The sequence below is a fragment of the Muscardinus avellanarius genome (assembly GCF_963383645.1).
Source record: "Muscardinus avellanarius genome assembly, chromosome: 19".
Taxonomy (NCBI): domain Eukaryota; kingdom Metazoa; phylum Chordata; class Mammalia; order Rodentia; family Gliridae; genus Muscardinus; species Muscardinus avellanarius.
Genome location: NC_137805.1, coordinates 22191837 through 22217702, shown reverse-complemented (window position 1 = coordinate 22217702; position 25866 = coordinate 22191837). Strand labels below are relative to the sequence as shown.

Below are 25866 nucleotides of genomic sequence, written 5' to 3'. Positions count from 1 at the left end.
TTATATTTTGGAAACTCATAATGGAGCAATTTTCCAATACTGGCACATCATGTATTAGTACTGGGGGCAGTATAACAATTCCACATCACCATTTAGTGCATCGGTACTGATTCTGCCATTTGAAGAATTTCCCATCAGTGAAACTCACAGTGAAACTCCCAGTGTTCTGGGCATGCTTCAAAGTTGGGATGCCCCTTAGGCCAGTGACTTCCGGTTTCTTCAGGTATATAAAGGCAGTACCTGACCCTGAAGGAGGCAGTTTATGGGCAGGGTCTTTGTCCACCATGGAGCGCTCTTCCTCACTCCCAGCGGATTCAGCCTATCACTCCCCACCCCCTCCCACCTTGTTCAGATCTGCCTTATCTAACAAATATAAGCACCAAAAGGACAGTCCTCCCTGGACCTTTGAGTCTTCGAACTGAGGGTTCCCATGTCATGTCACAATTTGATTAAATAAATTTGTCGTGCTTTACTCTTTAAAAAATAAATAAATAAATAGATCAGGCACCAGCGCTGGACCACCCGGAAGAGCAGGCCGAGCCCGCCTGGGATTGCGCTTTGGCAGCTTGCCCGCGAGGCTGATGTTTGCGCTGGGTCCCTCCAGGGCCACCCGTCCTTGAGCTGTGGCCACAGCCCCATCGCTGGCCCCAGCTACAGTGTTGGGGCTCAGGTTGGAGGCGACTCTTCTCACGTGACCTGCAGGTGTAGGGGTGCGAGCTTCACCCTGTGATGTCAAAGCCACCTTCGCAATGACCCCTGATTCCGGATGATGGGCCGACCAGGCTGCGGCTCCACGTTTCCCACTTGCATCCTGGGAAGGGAGGCCCGTGCCCTGCAGCACTGCCTGTGGGCTCGCCGTGGGGAAGACACAAGTTTATGTGCGGAACACGCCCGGCGGCCATGCACCAGGTATATAATCCCTGGTCACTATGCTAATGCCAGGCCACCCTCACCAGCACTGTCACTGTTAGTGTGGCCGTCGTACCGACAGCCTGCTGCTGACAGCAACGAGGGTACTGATTAAGCACAGTACTTGGTCTTCATCACTGACTCAGCGCAGTACCCAGCCCTGGTGACTGGCTAAGCACAGGTACTTGGTCCTCATTACTGACTAAGCACAGTACTTGGTGTTCATCACTGACTCAGCGCAGTACCCAGCCCTGGTGACTGGCTAGGCGCAGTTCCCACACTAGACCATACGTCCCACCTTTGACCTTGCTAACTCAAGGACCGAGTTTGAAGGAGAAAGAGAGGCTGCTGGCCCAGCTGGGCTCCAGCCTGCCCGTTGGCTAGGACTGTCTCCCCAAGACCGTTCCTAACGGGAGAAGGACGACCCCCAAAAGGAAATTAGGCCACACAGCCATCCCCGCAGCCAGCAGCGCAGTCTCTGTAACCCCATACTAGAAATTAAGTCGGACGTGCTTGGTTAATTCGCCACAACCTGAAGGGCATTTTTGAGAAGCGGCTAATTCACTCCCCCCCACCCCCCGGCAAATTTCATGAGAACATGGTCCTGGCTTTCATCAGTATTCATGTGACTCGGAGGACTTTTTTTTTCACGATTTATAAAACTCCAAGTCATTGTGAAAAATGTAACGTATGATAGTGTCGGTGTCACACAGCCTGCGCCTTTTCATAGCATGATCTGGGGTTTTCCACTCATTACAAGAACCTAATTGAAAATAATTGAAGGCTGGATTTCACCATGCATGAAAAATATTTCATAAAATGCAAGAAATACAAACATCTTCAAGCCTCTTCAAGTAACGTTCGAGAATCCAGAAAGAGTTGAGAGAGGGGGTGGGGGGAGAGGAAGAATACTTACTCGGCCTTCGAGTTTGTCCCATTAAATTTACGAGAACAGTCTTAACATCGCTGAATGTTGCTGCTTACCCAGCGCAGCACACGGCAAAGGGCTTTTAAATTAAGCTTTGCAGCAGCTCCAAGCGGCTCACGTAGGACAGGGTTACAGTTTCATGATCACTTTTGAAAGCAATTACGTGGAGCCCTACCCAGGCACTGGACGGAGTCACAGTGATTGAAACGCGGGGCCGCGGCAGTCGCCCGCACCCCCGGAGCTGTATTTATAGAGCTGGCTGGAGTGAGGGAGACTGCGCCGGGGTTGGAGGCTGATAGGAAGGTCAGTGAGCCGGGGAGACTCTGAAATGGGCCCAATCTTCCCGGGCTTCTGCCGCCTTTCCGCTCAGAGACACGCCAGGAAGGTGGCGTAACCTGGGTGACGGGGCCCGGAGCTCAGCCCTGGACCCCCGGCGACGGTGCCAGCTTCAGCCTCCATCACCAGCCTCAGTGTCCACCCGCCCAGTGGGCCGGAATCGACAGCCAGGTAGTTGACACGCTGGGTTCTATTTTTTCTTTAATGATCCCTTAAGGAAGTCCAGGGCCGAGGGACGGCGATTCCTGGCCCTCTGCTCTTTGGGGTGGACCTCTGTGCGGGCATTGGAGGCAACGACCAGCCAGCTGAGGCCTGGTAAGGACGCATAAGACTGGAGTTCGTGATTTACACAAAGGATCTGAAGATAAATGAGGGAGAGCAGGAGCGGGCAGGCGGGGAAGCTCCGGTGCACACCGGCCCACACAGCATGGCGGCGGGCAGGATGGGCGCGTCCCACCAGGACACCTCCTTCCCCTCCCCTCCCCTTCCCCTTCCTCTTCCTCTTCCTCTTCCTCTTCCTCTTCCTCTTCCTCTTCCCCCTCCCTGGTCATCTCCATCCATTATCCTCATATGCCGACTGCTCAGAGAGGCTCCCAGCATCCCCGCACACCTCAGCACACTGAGCCTTGGGTTGGGGAGGCGCTGCCAGCTGGCCCACCTTCTCACCCTCCAGTCTCCAGGGGCTGATTCTCCTCCAGAAAGACCTCGTCAGGGCCGCAGCAATGGTGGTGACATGGGCCGGCTGTTTACCTGCCCACCCTGCTCTACCCGGCGCTCATGCCAGGCCTGGGAGACAGACCACCCCGTCATGTTCCCAGGGACCAGAGAGGCTTGGGGCTCACAGTCAGTGCTCAGCTCTGATGGGAAGGCGTGAGTAGGGAGCTGAGCCAGCCACGCAGAGGAGGCCCAGGCCAGGAGCCCTGGCTTCCAGCAGCTCAAGCCCCATGCTGCCAGCGGAGCCCTGAGGAGCCGCGCATGCCCTCAGGCCACACCCTCTGCTCACCTCTGTGCTCCAGTGAGAGTCAGGTTTTAGGAGCAAATAGTCTCCCAGCCACTGCAGCCAGGGCCACGTGGAAATCCTCCTGTCCGCAGCCTGACGCGTCGTGCGGGCCGGATGGGGCTCGACTGCCGAGACTCGGGCTCTTTCCTCGATGGAGAAGTGGGAGCTGCGACAGGCCACTCAGGACTCCTGACCGGTAACAAAAATGAGATTGCAGTCTGCTCCTGGGAAGACCTTAGGGTTTACCACGGCCGGAGAAGGCGCTGAAACGCTTCACAAGAAAGACATCCTGTGGAGACTCACGGATCTGAACAACATCTTTGAAACACCAGGACGGGAACCAAGGGAGGCTTTGGTAATGGCTAACCCGTGAACCAGGGCACGATCAGCTCCTGCAGGAGGCCGGTACGGAAGAGGGGAGGTTTGGTGGGGGGGGGTGTGTGCGTGTGTGCGTGTGCGTATCTTTGTTTTGTGTTTAATGTTTCTGTGAGCACACGTGCATGCATTTGTAGATACATGTATGTGCGTGTGCTTGTATGAATATATTTGTGTTTGTGTATACTTACACATGTGTGTTTGTATATATGTGTTGTGTGTTTTGGGATGCACATGTGTTAAGTTCATGTGACTCTGTGTTGTGCGTTTTGTGTGTGTGCGCATGTGTTGTGTTTGTGTGTTCTGCAAGGCTGAGGACTACTGCGGACAGCCTCCGTGGTCCCGACTCTCGTGAGCTGCTCCTTGCCCGTCTCCAGGGTGCTCAAGGACCTGGTCTGTCCCTTGATGACAGCTCAGCCCGCTGGCAGCTAGTCCACGGGACACAGCTGTGCTGTCTGAGGCCCCCAGGCCCCACGCAGGCCTGCACACTGTGTGTTCTGGGCCTGGAGGAGGCTGAGGTCCTCTCGGGTGTGGGTTTCTCCCGCCCTGATGGGTGAAGTTTCTCTTCTGGAATTCCAAGGTGGTCCCCGCCCCACAGCTTCCTCCCTCGGATGCTTTGGGAATGAGCCCCAGGTGTTCACAACTTGAAACCGCACATGCTGACTCTTCTCGGGCTTCAAGTTCATTTGAAGTCAGGTAGATGCTGCTCATCGGGAGTTTCTGAGGAAATCCTCATTCCACCCGGCCCTTCCTAAGGACGGAGCCGGCCTTGCAGGCGGAAGTCCCCGAGCGCACACCATCGCCGGCACCGTACATTATTTTAATGTAGACATCACTTTAAACTAACCTTTTACCATCTGCTGTGTCCTCCAATAACACGCTGAGGAGCCCGGTCCTCCCAGCCTCATCTGGCGGGAAGCGAGACGGAAACGGCCGTCTGAGCTTTTTATTCACGGCCCTCTCAGACGCTTCTGTGGAGCCTGACTCGTTTCCCAGGCACAAATCAGGGGGAAACTGCTCCCCCTTGCCCCGTGGATTCATTCACACAGTATGTCATGTTAACATGGTAAGCCGTGGGGGAGTCTGGAGCATCTCAGCAGCCCCCACCAAGAGCCCCGATGCTCGGCTCGCTCCGGGGTGCACTGCCCGCTGTCGGAAGGCGCCGCCGCCAATCCACCCCGAAGAATTAAGCAGGCGTGGCCCAGTGGCCAAAGTGTAATGAGATTTCTTTGCAAAAAAAAAATTATCTTTAAATGTGTGATGGGTTCTTTTCAGCAGTTCTATGATTAAATTCCCCATGAAACATGGGTGTCGGCCTGCAAGACGTAGCAGTAGCAGCACTGTAAATCAGCGGTGTCTTCCGGTACTGCCTGCTAGAGACCCACACACACTGCTGGGCTCGTTTCCTGTCCAGGAGGAATGTCCCTGGCTCCATGTGTCCCCTTGGTCCAATGCAACACAGCCAGTGTCATCCCAGGCCCTACTGGGAACTCAGACGCCCTCGTCCTGACCCTAAGTCAGAGCAAGCTTCCAATCACCAGCCCAGGGAGACCCTGGGTCCGCCCAAGGCCACCCACATCCTTCACTGGCTCCCTCCTCCCCTCTGTGGGTGATCTCCTGTCCTTCCAGCACCAAGGAGCACTCCGCACAGGCGACAGGGAGGAGGGAAGGGAGGAGGGTTTCTCCCCCTCTAAGACCCTGCCCCGTGTACTTCGATCGCCAAATCTTAGTGAAACTCCCCAGAGGTGAGGAGATACTCTCAGCCAGGGAGAACATCCTGCCTGGGCCAGGGCGGCCCTGTGGGGACCTTAACTGAAGAGTCTCCCGCAGCGCAGGGGTGTGGTCCAGACTCAGCTGAGCCTTGGCCTGCAATGCCCAGGTGGGCAGGGCACAAAGCCCAGACTGCCGTCATCACCAAGGGAGGTGGGTTGGCTTTGTCTGAGATGGACAAACCTGGCGCAGGCATCCTGCTGCCCCAGGCCAGACCTGCCCTTCCGTGGGGAGTTTTGTCCGAAGCCTTGTCCAGTCTTGCTGCTCAGGGTGGGTTGCAGAGAGCCTAACTGGTCACAGGAGAAGAAGGAGGTGACTGAGAGCCCAGAGCCCAGACATTCCTCACAGGCAGGGTGTGTACAAAGAGTGTGTCTACAAACACAGATGTGCACAGCTTCACGGTCCTGCCCACCTCCCATCCCAGCCCTTTGCAGCACACCTGCAGCCCCTAGATGTGCTGGGCCAAACAAGGCCTTGTCTCCTTCTTGCTACCAGGTAGAGGACCTCCCTTTCCCATTCGAAAGCAGGGCACCACTGTACTGCTGCCGATGACTGAGTGCTGGGCGCCACCCTCCTTCCCCTAGTGGGTTCATCCACAGACATGCTAATTCAGGAAAGATATGCAGAGGCTCCTAAGAATTTGAGGGCTTTCTGGGACATGGCTTGCATCTAGGCGTGCAAATAAAATCAGAAAGGATGCTCAGGCTTCTCCCAGCTCCCCTGAGGCTCCCACATTTGTTGCCAGTGAAGCCCCGATGTTTCTGAGCCAGACGCCACTCAGGTGTGATGAGGGGCTTCGGCGCCCCCTGCTCCTGCTCCCAGCACGTCCACCTTGCACCTGGGGTGCAGAGGTCGCAGCCATCTGACTTGTGCTTCTGCGTGAAGCCGCATGTCTCAGCTCAGGAGGGTTGCAAAACCTCGTCCACCACTCTGGGAAAGTTTCAGGCCACACCTAGGTGAGCTCGCAGTGCCTGAAGCACTACAGAGGGGACTTCATGCAGATCTGTCTCCTCAAGTCCACGCCTTCCTCGGACTGAAGATGAGATGTAAAATGTCCCCTGAAGGCTCACGTATTAATGATTAGAGCTAATATAATCAAGTCACCAGAGCTGCAGTGAATTCGCTGGGTGGTAGCATAGACAGGTAGAGTGACTGGAGGAGGTGAGCCCTGGGGTGTGGTCTCGGGGACCGTGGTGGTGTCTTTTGAATCCTTTGCTTGTTCCATTGCTTCCAGCCTTCACGATGTGAGAGGAGAACCTCGCCCTCTCCCTCCCACCACCACACCCTGAGCTCCGCAGACCCGGCCCTACCTGGACTGGACCTCTGAAATCTCCAGAACTCTGAGCAAATAAATCTCCTAAGTGGTGTGTGGTCGGGCTTTTCGGGTCACAGTACTGAGAATGTTAACCAGAACATTCCTCTTATTTTCTCAAAACAAAATCTCAACAAGATTTTTTTTAACAAATTTTTATTGAACATAAATGGTATGTATTTAAACTATACTTGGTGCCCTCTCCCCCCCCACCCTCAACAAGATTTTTAACTGTGCTAGCAGAACATAAAGAATAGGATATTAGCTGGGCATGATGGCACACACTTTTTTTTTATGGTGGTACTGGGATTCCTGGAAACCCTTCTACTTCCGGGCTACACTCTCAGGCCTATTTTATACTTTTTTTTTTTTAAATAGGGTCTCTTAAGCCAGCGCAGCTGGCTTCGAACCTGTGCGATCCTCCTGTCTCCACCTTCCAAGCACGGGGATTACAAGCGTGAGCCACCATGCCCAGCGATGGCACACACTTTTAATCTCAGTATTTGAGAGGCTAAGATGAGGATCACGGTTCACGGACAGCCTCAGCTACTTAGGCCCTTTGCAACTTAGTAAGACCCTGTTTCAAAAAAAAAAAAAAAGAGGCCAGGCATGGTGGCGCACACTTGTAATCCCCAAGCTTGGGAGACGGAGATAGGAGGATCGCGCAGGTTCAAAGCCAGGCTCTCTGGCTTAAGAGACCCTGTTTCCAAATTTAAAAATATAAAATAGGGGTCCAGAAGTGTAGCCCGGAGGTAGAGGGGTTTCCAGGAACCCCAGTACCACCAAAAATAAATAAGTAAGTAAATAAATAAATAAATAAATAAATAAATGGGGCTGGGGTGTGGTTTGGAGGTAGAACACCCCTGGGTTTCATCTCTAGCACCGCAAAAATAAAAATATATATATAGGGTATAAAAAAGTCCTATTTTTTTCCTCTTGAATTTGACAAAGACGCTCAGTTTCCTTGAGGCTGCCCCCCGGGCACGGCTCCCGAATCTTTCTGTGTGTCTGTCCTCTGTCCTCAGATCCATACTCAGCTGCGTGTGTCCTTGGGATTATTTGATGCGTCTGCTGCTCGCCAGAGAACACTCCCTGGTGTGCTCATGTTATTCGGTTTCAGTGAGGAGCACATCTGAGGGTGTGTGTTGGATTAGATGTGGACCCGGGGTTGCTATATGAATTTCATTGTTATGTTAATGAACACAATATGTATCTTTTAAATAGCTCTCCAAAAGCAGTTTGGGTTTCTATTTGACTCTGTGATTATTTCAGAACATTTTTCTTAATTTATGAAAGTTCTTTTTAAGTTTTATCGTTAAATTTTAATATTCCAATAAAAGGTCTTGGTCAGTTTGCTTTGTGGAATACTTTTTGAGATTTCTCACAGTGGTCCATTTTATTAGAAAATATTGCCATGGTCCTGTGGCCCTAGATAAATTTTAAGTTGTATTTTTGGGGAGGTACTGGGTATGGAACCAAGAGGCATTTTACCTCCAAGCTATCCCCCAGTTCTATTTTTTCTTATTCTTTATTTTGAAACAGGGTCTCACTAAGTTGCAGAGGGCCTCACTAAGTAGCTGAGGCTGGCGGTGAACCTGCGATCCTCCTGTCTCAGCCTCCCAAGTACTAGGATTACAGCATGCGTCACCACGCACAGCTAAGTTGTATTTTCTTTCTTTTTTCTTTCTTTCTTTCTTTTTTTTTTTTTTTTTTTTGGTGGTACTGGGTTTCCTGGAAACCCTTCTACTTCCGGACTACACTCCCAGACCTACTTTATATTTTCATTTGGAAACAGGGTCTCTTAAGCCAACACGGGCTTCAAACCTGCACGATCCTCCTGTCTCCGCCTTGCAAGCGTGGGGATGACAAGCGTGCGCCGCCACGCCCGGCTAAGTTGTATTTTTTCTAAAGGTGCTGCTGAAACTAAGTGCCCATCCATGGGCTCCACCCTGCGGACTGTACCTTTCCGTTCCCTGCGCCCTCCCTGCGCCTCCAGGGGAGCCTCAACTGAAGCAGCGTCCACACATCTGTCTCACCACCAGATGTTTGCTACAACTAATGAAAGACGTATGTCTTTTTTATGTCTTTCTGTTGGCGCACTGGTGCTGTCCATCACAGTGAGGTTCAGAGTGTCGCAGGCCTCCCTGCACCTGGCGTGTTTCCTCCCTTCTACCCCTCACGTCAGTGGGATTGGTAGTGAAGCCTCGTAGGGCCGTGAACTTGTTGGCACCGCTCCCATCCTCACATTTTGTTCTGCTCCTCCCCGCGTCTCTCCTTCGGTGCCCCTCTCCCTCCTGCTTTCTCCCCTCATTCGATTGAGATCCCCCTTGCTTTCCGTTTTTATTCTCACCTCCACATGGGAGAGAAAACTTACGACCTTTCACTTGCTGAGACTGGCAGGTCTCACTTAGAATGATATTCCCTGGCGCCGGGTGTGGTGGCGCACGCTTGTAATCCCTGCGCTTGGGAGGCGGAGACAGGAGGATCGCGCAGGTTCAAAGCCAGCCGCACTGGCTTAGGAGACCCTGTTTCCAAATAAAAAGCATAAAAATAGGTCTGGGAGTGTAGCCCGGAGGTAGAAGGGTTTCCAGGAACCCCAGTACCACCAAAAGTTTTAAAAATGATATTCTCTGGCTCCACCCATTTTCATACACGTGACACGATGCTGGTTTTCTACATAGAATTCCATCATGTGTCTAGATCACATGTTCAATACCCATTCACTTGTTGACAGAGACTTAGGTTGGTTTCATAACTTGGCTAATGTGAACTGCGCCGTCACAAACATGGACATTCATGTAGCTATAGTATTCTTTTTTTTTTAATGCCATACTGAGGATGGAACCCAGGGGCATTCTACCTCTGAGATTCACCCTCAGTCCTATTATTTTATCCTTTATTTTGAAGCAGGGTCTCACTGAGTTGCAGAGGACCTCACTAAGTAGCAGAGGCTGTCCTTGAACCTGCGATCCTCCCGTCTCAGCCTCCCAAGTACTGGGATCGCAAGTGTGCGCCACCCGCCCTGCCTCACTACAGACTTGTGACTTCGGTTCCTTTGGGGAGACACAGAGGAGTGAGGCAATTGTGCCGTCGCTGGTTCCATCCTGTCTCTTGAGGACCCTTCACACTGATCTGCACGGCTGTTGTACTAATTTACACCCCCGCCAACCTTGTATGAAAGTCCCGTTTCCTCGCACCCTCGCCAGCAGTTGTTACTGTTTGCATTGTTGATTGCCATCCTAACTGGAGACGATGAGCACTCGGTGTAGTTTTTATTTCCGTTTCTCTGGCCTCCTGTGTGTGTTGGCCAAATGCGCATCTTCTTTTAAGACGGGGACATGCGTCATTTTTAATTCCACAATTGTTCTTTCTGTTTCTCATGATCTGGTCGATAATAGAATTCCCTGCCTACATAAAACAGCGATTTACACTTGTCTGTCTTCTTCCAGTCTCTTCCCCAGTTCTCAGTCTTAGCTCACTTGCTGTGGATTCGGGGCCCAGATAACCATTATTAAGCTGTTTTTCAGCACTCCACTGCGTCCATTTCTGTAGTCCTGTGCACAACGATTCTTAGTGTTAAATTCCTGTTTCTAAGTACCGCTCAGCAGTCACCGTCTGCCACTGCCCACGCTTAAGGTCATTCTGTGACAAGTCACAGCTCCCAGCGCCTCTGTTAAAGGGACAGGGCAGTGGGCTGACCCCCAGGTCCGTGCAGGTCGGGAAATGCCAGGGCCCTCATACCAGTGAGCGCTGGCCGCGCCACCTCAGAACTCCACGGAGATCTCTGACCTCGCCCTGTGTGCCCGGGCCCTTCTAAACCATCACTTCTTTCTTGGCTGCATTGAGGGTCTCCAACAGGCATCCCATGCACTCATGGGGGCATTCAGTAAACCTCTAACTCCCGGCTGCCCCTCTGGTTCCAGAGTGCATGAACGGTCAGCCATGGTCCCCAGCACACCTCTCAAGCCAAGCACCTGAGGGGCGAATAACGTGCCCATCCCCACTGCAGACTGATGTCTTCCTGTCCCTCTCCTCCCCTCGCAGATCCGGTCCGACAAAGACAATGACATCCCCATCCGGTACAGCATCACCGGCGTGGGCGCCGACCAGCCGCCCATGGAGGTCTTCAGCATCGACTCCATGTCTGGCCGGATGTACGTCACACGGCCCATGGACCGGGAGGAACGGGCCTCTTACCACGTGAGTCGTGGGGATGGAAGGCAGGCGGTGGATCCCCAGCCCTGCCAGGCTCTGGCCGAGTGCCTGGGGAGGCATGCTGGCAGGATCCTGAGCCTCAGGAGGAGGACTCAGCTCAGCGCACCCCGGCTGGCCAAAGTGCCACCACCAGGGTTTCCAGTTCACTGGGCCAGGGCAGATCTGGATTTGCATTTCTGACACCTTCCTCCCTCCTACACACACACACACACACACACACACACACACACACGCACGCACGCACGCACGCACGCAGGTCTGGGGCCACGCACCCTGGGTCTGGAAGGCCTCCATCTGCAGGATCTGCAGGCAGCTCTACTGGGGCCAGGCCTCTGTGCATACTCAGTCTGGTCAGTGTGCAGCCCCCCTTCTCCGAGACACAGCCCTGTTGTCCTTTCCAGCCTCCTGCCTGGAGTCTGCAGCCTTCAGCCCTGCCACATCCGCCACTGTCTCTGTAACAGCGGTAAAGTGCCTCTGAAACAGGAAATGCTGTGCAAAGAGACAGGTACAGAAAGATAAAGGTAGTGGGACTTCTGCCCAGAGGGGCTATGCTTCATTCCCTCCTTGGCCTCCCTGGCCTGGGCGCCGCGGGGGCAGTTGCGTCCACCCCCTGGGCTGTGCTCATCACATGCAGATCAGAGCCAGCGCCACAGAGAGGCAGCAGGCGCGGGGGTCAAGCCCGGCCCCACCCCGAGCCAGTCCCCCAGCCTCTCCTGCCTCGATCCCCCAGCCCTCCATGCAGAGGTCACAGATAACGGCAGGCGCCCCGGCGCCCCATGCTCTGAGGAAGTAATAACATGCATGACCAGGGCACTCCGGGAGTCTGTGGCTAGTGTCAGGATGGTGAGTGCCCGGCTCCTCAGCTGTAATTAGGGAACAAAGATGGGCTTCTCGGCTTCTGCGCCACCATCATAGTAACTGCTCTGCCCGTGCGTGCTTCAGCCCGAGCCACAGAGTACAGCCTGACCCCACTTGCTTCAGTACAGCCTGACCCCGCTGCTTCTCGGGTCTGCTGGCCATTTATTTAGAATTCCTCCACCACCGGGAGGCTCTGGGTCACAGGGGAAGGCCAGGCTGGTCCATGCTGTGCCCCAGCCCAAGGACAGAGCCGCGCCCTGGGAATGATCACTACCCTTTTGCAGAAGGGAGGGGTTGGGAGGAGGAGGTCATCTGTCCTGTTGCTAGCGGTGTGGCCTCCCCAGCTGACACCTCATGTGCCGTGCCAAGTGGACCGGGGAACCTCCCCGCCCCAGAGGCTGGCTGCTCCCTGCAGAGCCACAGAGACTTTGCTCCCAGATGCATGGCCATGGCCCAGCGCAGCAGTTTCTAGGGCCCGTGGACTAGGAGGTCCCGCACAGCCCAGGGTCTCTGCCAGCATCCAGAGACACAGGTGCTCAGAGTCTGGCTCACACACCTGCTACTGCGCTCCACTCACGGGACCCAGACTGCCTCCACATATCCACACACAGATAGCTCACTCATGTACTCAGCCACCTGTACATCTAAATATCCATGTGTATCTCCGCCCCATTCACTCATCTACCTATCCCATCCAGCCTCTGTCCACCCTATTCATCCACCCAGCCACCACCCACCCACCCATTTATCCACCCACCCACCCACCCACCCATCTATTTATCTATTCACCCATCCACCCATCATCCATATCTATATATGCACATACATATATGTATTATGTATACATCCATACAGCCACACATCTGCTCACCATCCACCCATCCACCTGTCCCCTTAAATATCCATGTATATATCTATCCATCCACTCATCTACCCAGCTACCGTCCATCTTCCATTCGCCCTGTTCACCTCCAACCATGTATGTCCATGCATCTGCTCATCCACCCACCCACCTATTCATTTAAATGTTCACGTATATACCCATCCATCCACTCATCTACCCAGCCATCCATTCATCTGCTCATCTACCCATCTACCTACCTACCCATCCATCAGTCCACCCACTCACCCACCCACTTACCCATATACTTACCACTGATCCACCCACCTACCCATCCACCCATCCATCTATCCACCCATCCATCCGCCTACCCATGTACTTATCTATACACCCATCCATCCACTCACCTATGTACTTACTAATCCCCCACCCATCCATCCACCCATGTATCCACCATTCATCCACCCATCCATTTATCCCCCACCATCCACCCAGCCATCCTTCCATCCACCCCCCATCCCTCCACTGGGCTTTTCTCTCAGGCATTCACTATGTAACAGGCCCTGTGTCTGGTGCGGAGCAGGTACCAGTGAATGCAGTAGACACAGTCCCGCTTTGGGGCTCTCACACAGTGCTGAGAGGAGAAGGCACCGGAGCCACTGAGGAGGACCATGGTCCAGATGCTCCAGCCCCCAGGCCTGGGCTCAGGAAGAGGCAGCGCAGCGAGGAGAGGACGCCCCTGCCCCTGCCCCTGCCCCTGCCCCAGAAGGCGCGGCCTCCTGACTAGCTGTCAGCTGGCGGAGGCCAGGTCAGGGAGAGGAGGCGGGAGGAAAATGATTGTCTTGTTAGCTGGGCGGAGAAAGGTTTCCCTGCGGAGCCTGAGCACCTGAGGAAAGTCATTGTGTCCTTTGAGCAAGAGTGATGGTTTTGTTCACAGGCTGGTCTCACACACATACCTCCCTGTGAACCACCAGGCTATTTTAGTCCAAGGATCCAGGACCAAAGCCCAAGCCAAGGGTCCTCCCTCGGGAGAGGCTCCCGTCTGTGAAGCCCAGGTCACCCTCAACAAAGAGGAACGCTCTTTCTTTCCCCTAGTCTCCCCCACGGGCTTGCAGGATGCTCCCCAAGCGGCGTCCTCCTCCTCCTCCCTCCTCTTCCCTTTCCTCTCCTCTCCCCCAGCTGCCCTCGCTCTCCACAAGCACATCCTCAGGGGTGTCCACCCCAAGCAGAGAGGGGCTCAGCCAGTCTTGGGGCTTGTTGGACATTTGCTGAGTGAGCAAGAGAAGGGGGAGAGCAGGAGCAGGCCGCCCCAGTGCAGCACCCCCGGCTCCCTGCGCGGCCCAGGCTCCCGGGCTCCCCTCGCCCTCCAGCTCCTCCCTGATTGCTCACCTCAGGAGCCCCAGCCTCATCAGAGTGCTCGGCCTCCACCGGCCACGCGGGGAGGCCACTTGCTGATTAAATTCGCCTTTTCCAAGATGAGACAGATTAGTTTTTAATTATCACGGCCTCTAAAAGAGAGCTCCTCGGCTGAATGAACCCTCTCTGCTGCCCGCCTCTTCTCCCCCGGGCCTTGGCTTTAGGCCCGGGGCGCCGTTCCTTGATTTCCTGCTGGACTGTCCCACCGCACGCGTCTGGGCGGCTCCAGAACTGCTTCCCTGGCTTTGGGGAGGGGCAGCCGTCTGCAGAGCTGCCTCGAGGCCCGGTTCCTGCTGCGGGTGGCCACTGCAGCCGGGCTTCTAGGACTCTTCTGCATCCTTGAGAATCTTTCCACGGAGAGAAAGTCCACTCCATAAAACAAGGGCCCGACTCAAAACCCCCAAGCCCTCCCATGCGGCCTGCCGGCGGACCCCCTGCCCACAGTGGCAGGCGAGGCAGGAGCCTGGTCCGGCCAGCACTCAGCTCTGCTCCTAGGCGTCCAGGGTGACTACAGAATTCCAGGTCCTGGTGCAAAACAGAAGGCGAGGCTTCTCATTTGAATCATTTAGAATCTCAAAACCTGAAGTGGAGCGTTCAGTAGAAGCCCCCCACCCCACCCACAAGCTTCAAGCCCAAGCATGGCAGGACTCCTGGCCTCAGGTGTGGGTGGCCGCTGCGAACCCGTCCTCTATGCCACGCTCAGCTTCCAGGTGGCTTTAGGATGGAGTCCTTCCCCGGGGACTTGCAGGCTCTACCACTCGCTGTTGCTGAACTGGGGCTGCTTCCAGGCCTGCTGGGAAGCAGACGCCACCCACCTCCTCCTCCCAGCATCCCTCGGGCCTAGAAAGGGCCCAGGCAGCTGTCACCATGTGTCCACAGAACCAAAGGGACAGTTGCCCGACGTGCTGCCGGAAGTGGTCACCTCAGCTTGGCTGTGGCCCCAACACGGGCCACCCACACTGGCCTGGTCTCTGGGCAGCTGGGCACTCATCTGTGCTTTGCATGGGCCTCAGGTTTCAAGGTCTAACCCCACTCTGAAGATGGGAAATTGCAGCGACTCCCCCCTCTGGTGTTTTTCGGGGGCTCGTTTTCTCTTTTTTTCCCTCTTTGAGCTAAGGAGTCACAGGCCCCTACCCTGGACCACGCAAGGACACCTGACAGCAGGCTCCCGCTCCTCATCCCGCGGCGGGGGCAGCCGGCGAGTGGGAACGAGAGGACTCCAAAAGGAGATGCGAGATCCTTTGCCGGATTCCGGATTGAAGCCTCTGGTTCCCGTGCACCAAAATCTGTCCCCCAACAGAACGTGGTCGCCCTCCCAAGATGGGAGCCCTGCTGCAGGTGTAGCCCTCCTGATGGGACTCCGGCGAGACCCCGCTCGGGATTTCCACCTCGTGAGATGCCCCTTGGGGCTTTGGGAGCAGGCAGGGGCATGTCAGTTCTCCATCCTGAGTAACAGATTCACGCCAGCTCGGTGTGTAAAACAGCGCCCACCGTGAGCTCACCGGGGAGGTGAGAAGCCGGGAGGCCGTGACTGGTGTTTCTTCTTGGGGCCTCACAAGGCCAGAGTCCATGTGCCGCTGCCTGAGCTCTCCCCTGGGGCTTGGGAGACTGCTTCGTGGCGCCATCAGGAAGAGCAGGCTCCAGGTCCCTGGGGTCGCAGGACTGATGCCCGTGTTTCCTTGCTGGCGTGGGCCACTCTTGCCTCCGAAGGGCTCCTGCCTTCCTTGACACATGGTGCCACTCTGCCACCCAGCCACAGGGTGTGGGTGCCCCGCCTGCCCTGCTACTGACCGCCGGAGAAGGCGTGGCCTTCAGTGCCCCTGTGGAGTGTGGCCGAATGTCAACTGTGTCAAGGCCAACCGGGCCAGGCATGCAACCCAGTCCCAGGAGAGCTGGGCCTCATGTATTTGCTTCTGGGCCCAGCATCCGCCATTCATGGCGCCCTCTTGGAGCCCACCCATCTCTCTGAATACCTTTGAACCTCATTCTCTTCCCACCCAGCTCCTTTGGCTGGCAAGGGTGGCAAGACTCGGTGCCTGGCCTCAGAACGTGCTGGCAACTTGGAGACACCTGTCACTTAGGAATGGCCAGAAACATTCAAATGCATGCTTTGCAAGACAACAACCTACTAGGCTGTCTTGGGGATGTGAAAGGAAAATGCACTGAATCCTGCCACACGCTGCCAACTTGGGCGAGTTCCCTAACCTTCCTGAGCCTTGGTTTTCTCATTCACAAAACAGGTTCAAGGCAATTCAGTCTCACTGATTCTTGTGGAGACGGGCCAGCTCCCAGCAAGCCCGCGGTGAGCCCCGGCTGCTTGTGTTGCCAAAGCAAGTCTCCAGAGCGCGCCCGGAGTGCCTTTCAAGGCCCACGCGGACCGTCTGTGGCTCTGTGACCTAGGAGGAAACACACCCACGAGTAAGACAGGGAGAAGAGAAGGCAATCAGGAGGAAAGAGAATTAGGACCCACGTGCATGGCAAGGTGCACCTTGCAGGGACCCATGCATGTGGCACGGTCACCAACTCGCAGGCGCTCCTCCGCACTCCAGTGCAAACCCTGTAAGGCCCACGTATCAACATTTACTGGAAAAACAGCCCTTGAGAAGCACCACAGGAAACCCACTTTGCACAGGAGCTTGGCTTTGCAGGTGCAGGAGGCCTGGGCGACCTCGTGATCTTCATCTACTCTCCGCCCAGGTGATGCCACCCGAGCCACAGAGGCTGAGCCCGGCCTTGGAGACACTTTGAAGCCGCCAGGCATCACTGAAGCCCTGGGCATGGAGGACACTGGAGCGGTGGGGCTTCGGCAGCCTGTACCCTGGGCTTCTGCCCTGGGCGGCTCCGGTTGCTAAAGATAGCGCCCAAACCGCAGGGTCACTGTAGTCAGGAGATAATAACTTTAATTTTAGCTCAGAATTTCCTTGTTTCGAAGGTCCCGACCTTTGACTGTGCATGTTACTGCGGGAGTATGTCTGGCAGGATGCAGGCGTGCCGCCGGCCACGGGGGAAGCCATCTCCAGCTGGATGTGGCGCTGACTCTCCAGGACAGGGCTCTGGTGCCGGCGAGCAGAGCGGGTGGCTGAAAGCAACCCACGGCATTTCAGGATTTGTGAACAGGACACTTAAAACTGACGGGAGCAGGGCGTGGTGGCGCACGCTTGTAATCCCAGCATTCGGGAGGTTGAAACTGGAGGATCGCGGTTCGCGGACAGCCTCCGCTACTTAGTGAGCCCTCCGCAACTTAGTGAGACCCTGTTTCAAAATAAAGAATAAAAAATAGGGCAGGGGGTGTAGCTCAGAGGTCGAATGCCCCTCGGTTCCACCCCCAGACCTGCAAAAAAAAAAAAAAACTGACGGGCGCGTGTGCATACCGTCTGCAGATCCTCCTGAGGTCTCCTTAGGACAGTGAGCTCGTCTCCTCCCCACCCCAGGGGCTGCGCTGTCCTTACAAGCCCACAGATCGCTGTGCCCGTTCTCGATGTCCATCTTCCTGCTGGGGAAAAGCACCAGAGGTGGCCATGTCTCCTTTATCGCCAATTAACCTCAGGTCCACCCAGCCTGGAGCCTGGCACTCGCAGGCCCTTGACAGACAATTACTGAATGAATGAAGGAACAGATCCAGCTCTTGTGTGTGTGTGTGGGGGGGGGGGCCTGGGGATGGAACCCAGGGGCATTCGACCTCCGAGCTACACCCCCTGCCCTATTTTTTATTCTTTATTTTGAAACAGGGTCTCACTGAGTTGCAGAGGGCCTCACTAAGTAACTGAGGCTGTCCTTGAACCGCGATCCTCCAGTCTCAGCCTCCCGAATGCTGGGATGACAAGCGTGTGCCACCACGCCCGGCCAGATCCAGATCTTAAGGAGAGGGTCTGAGCGGCCTCTTTGGAGCCTCCCAAGTTCAGGGATCTTCCTTCCTACCTTGGAGAGAGCTCCCACCGAAACCCCGGGAGGCCCCTCCCCGCCCAACAGGGACTGGGCAGTCCTCCAGCCCAGCCCCTGTCCCTGACGCAGAAGCCCAGCAGTAGGATCAGCGCTGTGAGTCTGACTCACGGTGGCCCCCCAATCAGGGGTCCCCAGCCCCGCCCGGGCCTCTCCGCGTCCCTCTCCCAGGCCACAGCTCATGAGCAGGCAGCCCCCAGCCCCACGGGGCACGAAGGCCTCTTTAGCCACTGCGGGTGGCTAGAGCTCGTGAACACTGGTGTAGGGCACCTGTCCCGCCTACCCCGGGCATCTGAAAACAGTCTGAGCCGAGCCGGCAGGTCATGGGAGCCTTGGCCAGGATCACATCTACGTCCTGCTCTCCTGACCCCTTGCACAGAGGAGGGACCTGAGGCCCAGAGACGTTCTGGACTATCTAAGCGCACTCAGCCCCGGCCCGGCCGCCTCCCGGTGCTGCGGGTCCCCGGGGCGCCCGCAGGCCCGGCCGCCCGCTCTGACCTGCCTGTCCCTCTCCAGCTCCGCGCCCACGCCGTGGACATGAACGGCAACAAGGTGGAGAACCCCATCGACCTGTACATCTACGTCATCGACATGAACGACAACCGTCCCGAGTTCATCAACCAGGTCTACAACGGCTCGGTGGACGAGGGCTCCAAGCCAGGTGAGCCAGCGGCCGGGGATGGGGGTCACCTGCGCTCCCCGGGGGCTGCACAGGCTCTGCGGTCCTGGGCCGGTGGGGGGCAGGCTGCAGGGCTCACCCAGGAACAACGCACGAGCTGCACATCGGTCTGCGGCCCCCGCTCTAAGGACCTCGGGGTGCAGGGCGGTTGGACGAAAGGTGCAGTCTCATCAAGGAATTGCAGTGACCCTGGCTTGGGAGGAGACCGAGTTAAAGTAGAGGGGACGCTGCCGGCCGAGCAAGTGTATGTGGGCTGAGGCTGGAGTACAAGGAGAGGCTAGGGTCTTGGGGTCGGCTCAGGTGCCACAAGGGAACCCAGGAGAGGAAGGAGCATATGCCAAGGGCCTGGAGCAGGAGCCAAGCCAGAGACAAAGATACCACCGGAGGTCTCACGGGCTGGGACAGATTTGGTTTCAAGCACCACAGGACACAGTCTCAGGAGGTGTGCCCAGACCTCGTCGCCCCAGAGCTGACCCCACAGACCTCCATGGGCACAACTGTTGGCGACCACTTGGCCATGTGCTCGGGGCCCTCGCTGAGCATGTCCTGTCTTCTCAGCCTCTGTCAAGAGGCCGGTGCCCCCAGAGACCCAAGGCCCAGGAGGCAGAGCTGCGTATGTGGGTCGGAACCCAGCCACCGTGTCCTGGACCATGCTGGAGGCCAGAGAGACCCATGGCCAGCAGCAACGCCCCTGGAAACTCATTTCAGGTGCAGAACCCCAGGAGCCCCACGACTGCCTATTGGGGCTCCGCAGCAGGCACCTGGTCTGGGGGTCCCCTACCCCCTGCAGAGTACAAGCCCGGGGTCTTCCTTGACACCAGCATTGCCTGGCTCGGCTTGGGTGGGGTGGATGAGTCCCTCGGGAGGCCTCTGCCGGGCGTGGCCTCTCACACAGAGGACACGCAGGAGTTCACCCAGCCAGTCGCTTTTACACACGCGCCCGAGCAACTTGGCACACATGTACATTTGGGTGTAGCTCAGTCGCAAAGCGTTTGATCTCCATTTCCAAGAAGACCCAAAAAAAATACCATAAAACAAATAAGCTCAGAACAAGAAAATATATCTATTCCTTGACCTGAACTTCGAGTCTAACTGGCGTCCTACATTTTAGAGGCACAGCTGGCTCGCCGGCGAGGTCTGCGGTCACTGAGCAACCTGGCAGCCCCTCCCACACTGGAAGCAGAGCAAGGCGGGGCCTCTGGAAGCGCAGCCTGCTTAGCTGGGCCCCAGGCGGATCAGCCGCCCGCTCACTGGCTGGGGCAGGAAGGCGAATGTTTATCATCTCTCACCTCCTGTCCTCCCATCTCTGGGGCTGCTGTTTCAACAAGGCGAATTGCATTTTCCATTGATTATCTTTCAGAATGGTGCGGCGCGGGCCAGTCAGTGTCACTGGAGGGAACGGGATGGGCCCTTATTTCTGCAGAACCTGGGGCGGCTGGTCCGCAGACCCCCTTGAGGGGCAGGGGCAGGCGGTGGGTGGGCAAATTAGCTACAAGCAGCTAAGAAAAAGAATGAGGCCTCCAAGGACACCTCTTGAAGGGGCTGCAGGGAGGCGCTGCCGCAGCTGGGGCTCCTTCTCCTTAGCACAGGAGGCAGACACTGTCTCCGGGACCAGAGGCCTATTTAAAGGCAACAGGATTCTCCCAGCCTTTCTATCACAAATCAGATTTCCCACGTCTTATTTTAAAAGAAATCAATAGCGAAAGTCTTCCCAAATGTGTAGCTGGCTTTGCTCATTATGGTAACAAAGGCAGCAAATTGCCCCGTCTCCTCTCTGAAATCCCCATAAGCCCTTAAGCCTGGGTCCCGGGCAGGCGGGCGGTTCCCAGTGCTGGCCCGGCAGATCTCAAGGACTGTAAGTGAAGTGCTCTGGGCTGTCAGAGCCTGGGGGCCCCCAGGGCTTGTCTCTGGTTCCAGAAGGAGCCTGTGTCGGTGTGAGGCTGGGATGTAGCCAGAGGGTGCCGCCGGGCCCCCGGGGCCCTGCCTCCTTCTCTCACTGGGTCAAGGCGAGGAGGATGGACACGGTACCCACGAAAGCATCGCGTGTGTTCCCAGCAGCGCGGCCCCGGGACCTGGATATCATCACTACAATTTTCTTCTCTTCCATCAGGAAATTACAATAATGGAAGGGTTTTACACATGCCTTTGTGGGGTAAGGAAAAACTACTGCCAGAAATTAGTCATTATTTGCTAGAATGATGGGCTAATGAAGGGTTTGGGGTGTGCGCGCTAATGGAAACAGTGGAGAGGAGATTAAATATTGACTAAGCAGAGGGGCTCGCTCGGAACACCAGGGAGCAGCCAGGCCCCGGGCCCACGCCGAGCCTACATGCAGCCCACTCCCCAGCCTGGGCTGCCTCAATCCTCTGGCGCCCCTTTGGCACCACTGACCTAATCCTGTCAGAGGTGTGGAGCTTGGTGGCCCTGCTGGCCAAGCATCACGCACCGAGGATCCGGGCGGTCACCCCCAGAACTCTGCAGGAAGCGGGGCAGCCACCGAAGCCACCCAGTGGGCCTGCTGGCCTCCCGTGGGCCCGCTCTTATTCTGTCAGGTCATGGCCAGCACCTCTGAGGCCTGCGCTGAGAAGCAAGGCCCGGAGTTCTGGCCAAAGCAGAGGCTCCCTGCAGCTCAGCAGGTAGGAAAGGCAAAGGCTGTGTCTGCTCCTTAGAGCTTGGCCTCTTCCAGGAGAACAAAGAGTGCATTAAAAGTAGCTGCTGACAGCCGGGCGCGATGGCGCACGCTCGTAATCCCAGCATTCAGGAGGCTGAGACCGGAGGATCGCGGTTCGTGGACAGACTCAGCTACTTAGGCCCTCCGCAACTTAGTGAGACCCTGTTTCAAAATAAAGAATAAAAAATAGGGCAGGGGGTGTAGCTCAGAGGTTGAATGCCCCTGGGTTCCACCCCCAGACCTATAAAAAAAAAAAGTAGCTGCTGGTGACTCCAGACCCAGGCATGTGTCCTCCAGACAGCGCAAGCTGCCTGCTCTCCCTGAGCTCCGGCACTTTGCTGTGTGAGGGAACGCAGCCCAGGGCAGCGCAGCCCGGCTATGAGGCCTGGGTAGGTCCGATGTGTGCAGGACGAACCCCCCACCAAAGCCCCACTGCCACGGGACAAGCCACATGCCTGCCAACAAAGACGGTGCGGGCGCAGGGCCGAGGCAGAGACGCCGTGTCCCAGGCAGTCGGGAAGGGAGGAGGCTTCCTGCCTCCGGGCCAGAGTGTCCCCATCCTCCTGAAGCCAACACCTGCTTGCCTTCGGGCCCCACTTCTGCAGAGCCTCTCCGTGACCTGGGGACACTGTACCCTGGCCTTCCCCTTCCCCACACATCCCTGCAGGGATGGGCTTCAGTGTTGGGCCGCCCAGCCCCGTGGGCAGCTGGAGTTAGTAAGACGCAGCAGATGGCCCCAGTGCTGGCTCCTGCAGATCGGAGTACTCAGGGAGCAGGGCTGGAGGTGCAGGGCCCTCCCGGATGGCCACACAGGTCAGAGCCAGGTGGAGGCCGCCAGGGCTGCAGGTCAGGCCCGGGCCACTGGCTCCTGACCGGGCCCAGCACCTGCTCCTCTTGCCGGGCACTCAGGGGCCTGGACTCACCTGTCGCACCAGCCATGCTGTCCGCACCTTCCTGCAGCGCCTCCAGTGGAAGCCAGCGTTCCCGCCGCGTCCCACTGCCCGGGGACGTCCAGGGTGGCCTCCGAGCATGTCCCCAAGCTGCCTGAGAGCCACACCTCCATGACACCTGCTTTAACTGCAAGGACCCTGATTGGAATTCGCTCAGCTCCCTACCCCTCGTCATAGCACGCAGGCCCACATTATCCATTTCAAAGTGGATGTCGTTTTAAAATATTAAATAGCGGAGAAATCTACGTGCTGCAAATGAAGGCAGAGGCGTTCGTCTGCACAAGACGGAGTTTGGGTTAAATAGTTATTCTATTAGGGGCCCCGTGTATTTATTTATTTTATTTCTGTGCCGGCGAAGGTCCCCCTGAGATTAATACCACGCACTAATGCGCAGATGGCACCAGATACTTGAAAGTCATCTGAATATTAAGAATTCAAATCTTTAGCCTCAGTGATTTGAGCAGAAAGCCAATTATGGGGCTGAATTAGTTTTCAAATTAAACTGCAATTTAAGGCTTGTGAAATTAATCCTTTAAGGCGCGTGGCAGCGTTGTACATGAATTCCGAGGCAGAGCCGGGCTGGGAGTTGTCTGCCTTCTCCCCCTACCTGCCAGCACCATTAATAAAGAGATGTCCTGCCTCCTCCAGGTGAGAGGCAGGCGCACCTCCCCAGGAGCCGCGAGGAAAGGCAGTCCCAGCTCGCTGCTCTGTTTGTTAGGGAAAACCCAAGTCTTTCAAGGGAGGGTGGGCCTGGCGGAGGCCTCCAGAGAAAGCCCTAAAAAGATGGCTTCCATCTCGCTCTCCACGGAGCCCTGTGGGTTAGCACAGGAGCCGCTAACGTGGGCGCTCCCCAGCGGGCATGGTGAGGTCCTGCCAGCCACGTCTTTCTGCCAGTGGCCTGGCTTCCGCAGACTTCTAAACCCTGAGAACAGGGGTACCTGGGAGCTCCCAGTGGGGTGCAGTCTCATATCTTGCTGGGCGGGAGGAGCAAGGGGTAAGGAGGGGATCCTGGGCACCAGGTTCCCACTTTCCCAGACACTTGGGACCGGCCCCAGGAGCAGGATGGAGAGGAGGCTAGAGCGCCCCGCCGCAGTGTGAGGGGCGGGCAGCCAGGCACAGGAAGAGAGGGGCTCAATTAAGGGCTGGAGTAAAGGGTTCAGCCCTCAAATGTAAGATGTAACCTGAGATTCAGGCTCACAGAGTGAGCAGCAGTAGGATGCTTCCCTCAGGCCAGCAGACATCCTAGGTGCCCCTGCGTGGACAGCGCAAGAATCAGCCGGGTCTAGACTATCCCCCGACACACGACAGAGGCTGCCCCCCTGGGGGAGCTACCCAGGCTCCCTGCTCCCCTCTCTCCACGTACCTCTTAGGAAGAAATCTAGAACTGTTGTGTGTGCCCTTGCTCTGGTGCGGGGCTGGGAAGGCTCTGGTCCACTGCAGCTCGTTCCCATGGCAACCCATCCTCTGGTGCCTCCTTTTGGCTTCAAGGGCTCAAGCCTGGAGCATCCTTGCCTGATCCTGAGGGCTGGCCAGGTTTCCACAATCTCTCTTCTTTGAAAGAAACAATCTGTGGTTGAGCTTTAAAAAAAAAAAAAAAAAACCTTCCCTTTTCCTTCCTGCACCCCGCCCTCTTCTCTCTTTTGACATTTCATTTTCTGCTGCCCCGGTGGCATCCCTCTTGGAAGGAAACTTGGGAGATACAGAAACTTCCGAGGGCAGTACAAACTCTTAGGGTGCCACATCCCGCCACTCCGAGGGGCGGCTGAGCGCGCTGCTTGTCTTTCTGGTCTTTCTTTTTATCTGCACGAGCGCATTTTTATTACAAAGACTGGGGTCATGCTGAACACCGTTTAGAAACCTAATTTTCCATTTTGCCACGTACCCTGGAAATTTCAAGTGTCATAAAATATTCGATAACATTTGAATGCACTAAGCCGTTTTCCGGTGGGAAGGTGCCTGCTTGTTCAGCAGCACCCATGTGCCCACCCCTCACTTGTGGTTATGGCCGTGCTCCGCCCCCAAGCCTGAGCTTTGGGTTGCTGATAGGATTGTACTCCTTGACTTCAGGGTTGAGTTCCCAATAAGCCGGGCCCAGCAGGCAGGGGACAAGTGCTGCAGAGTGCTGGACATTTGCTCCAAAACCCTGCACTGGGCCGGTGCCTTGCCAGAATGCTCCCCCCAGCTCATGTGTGGGCACCCGAGGTGTGGCCTCCCCCTCCAGCTGGCTCCTTGCTCCTTCCTTGAGGAGGGACAGAATCCACCCGGCTGGTTTGTGGGGTGCTCCCGGGGACGGTGACCAGCATGCCCCACCGTGGGGCCTACTCAGGGCCACTGTTTGGCAAGAAGAAGTGTCTCTAAGTATCTGGCTAATTACAAAGACATGCTGAATTTAAACACCCACTCATTTTGGTAGGCCCAGGAATCTATGTTTTAAAACCAAATGACATACTTTCGATAATTCATTTCTGATTGCAAGAATGAAACACATTCAGACTAACTGCTCACAGTCACTGGAAAATGTCCAAGGTAGCAGAGCAGGCCCGGACTGGCTCCGCCGCAGTCATCACCTCTGGGTACCATCTTTATTTCATTTCATTTCATTATTTCATTTCATTGTGGCACTAGGAATTGAATCCAAGGGCATTCTACCTCTGAGCTATACCTCCAGCCCTATTTTTCATTCTTTATTTGGAAAAAAGGTCTCATTAGGTGGATGAGTCTCACTGCCTGCTAAGGCTGTCCTCAAACCTGTGCGCGAGCGCGGGCTGCAGCCTCCGGCCCAGGGCCCCTGCGGTCAGTGTTTGTTTTTAGCCACAGGCTCCCTCTTTGCTTCTCTTCCTTCTTTTTTTTTTTTTTTTAAAAAGCAACTTCATTATCGACCAAAGAGATGAAACGAGGATGTTCGTGCTTCTCACATGAGCAAAAGCCATTCTAAAGTAACGATGGTATAGCTGGGCGTGGCGGCACACGCTGGTAATCTCAGCGCTTCGGAGGCTGAGACCGGGAGTGAAGGCTTGGGAAAACGGAAGGGGCTTCTCCCCGTGGCTTTCTGACAGACCGAGCCGATCCTGACGCCCCAGACTTTCCCAGCTCTGCCTCCTATAGCCGAGGGCAGTTTGGAATAGTGCCTGGTGCACAGCCGTGGCTGCCCTTAAGAAGGGTAGAGAGCAACCATAAAGCCTCGCCTGGCATGGAACTCACCTTGTGAATGAAATTCTGCAAGGCTACGTCGGTCGGTCGGTTGCTTGGTTTTGGTAAGCAGCATTAAAACTCCACTGGGCAAAATTGTTTTTGTCTTGTACAATTCATATTCTTTAGATGTTTCCCTACACTCATCCTTACATAAACGTTTACGAGTGTGAGTGGCCAGCTCCTCGTGCCTTTCTGCACCTCTGAGCCGTCTGCTTCTGCCTGAAAAACACCCTTGGTAGCCGGACATGGTGGTACACACCTGTAATCCCAATACTTGGGAGGCTAAACAGGAGGATTGCAGGTTCCAGGCCAACCTCAGCAGCTTAGCCCCGTTCAGAACAAAAAATGCAAAAGGGCTGGGGATGTAGTTCAGAGGCAGAATGTCCCCTGGGTTCAATTCCTAGCAAAACACACATACGCACACACAAACTAAAAAAGCTTACTATTGCTCCAGGTAACAAATTCCTGGGTGATA

At 55.8% G+C, this 25866-nt stretch overlaps 1 protein-coding gene across 1 annotated transcript in view; it reads left to right on the top strand.

Moving 5' to 3' along the window:
- CDH4 (cadherin 4) overlaps positions 1 to 25866 on the top strand; it is a gene marked incomplete at both ends in the record, with an annotated part of 448166 nt that overhangs the window by 378548 nt on the left and 43752 nt on the right. Inside the window, 2 exons of the mRNA XM_080716474.1 lie at positions 10675 to 10830; positions 18416 to 18560. Coding sequence (XP_080572600.1) covers positions 10675 to 10830; positions 18416 to 18560 — 301 coding nt within the window. The remainder of the gene's footprint in view (positions 1 to 10674; positions 10831 to 18415; positions 18561 to 25866) is intronic.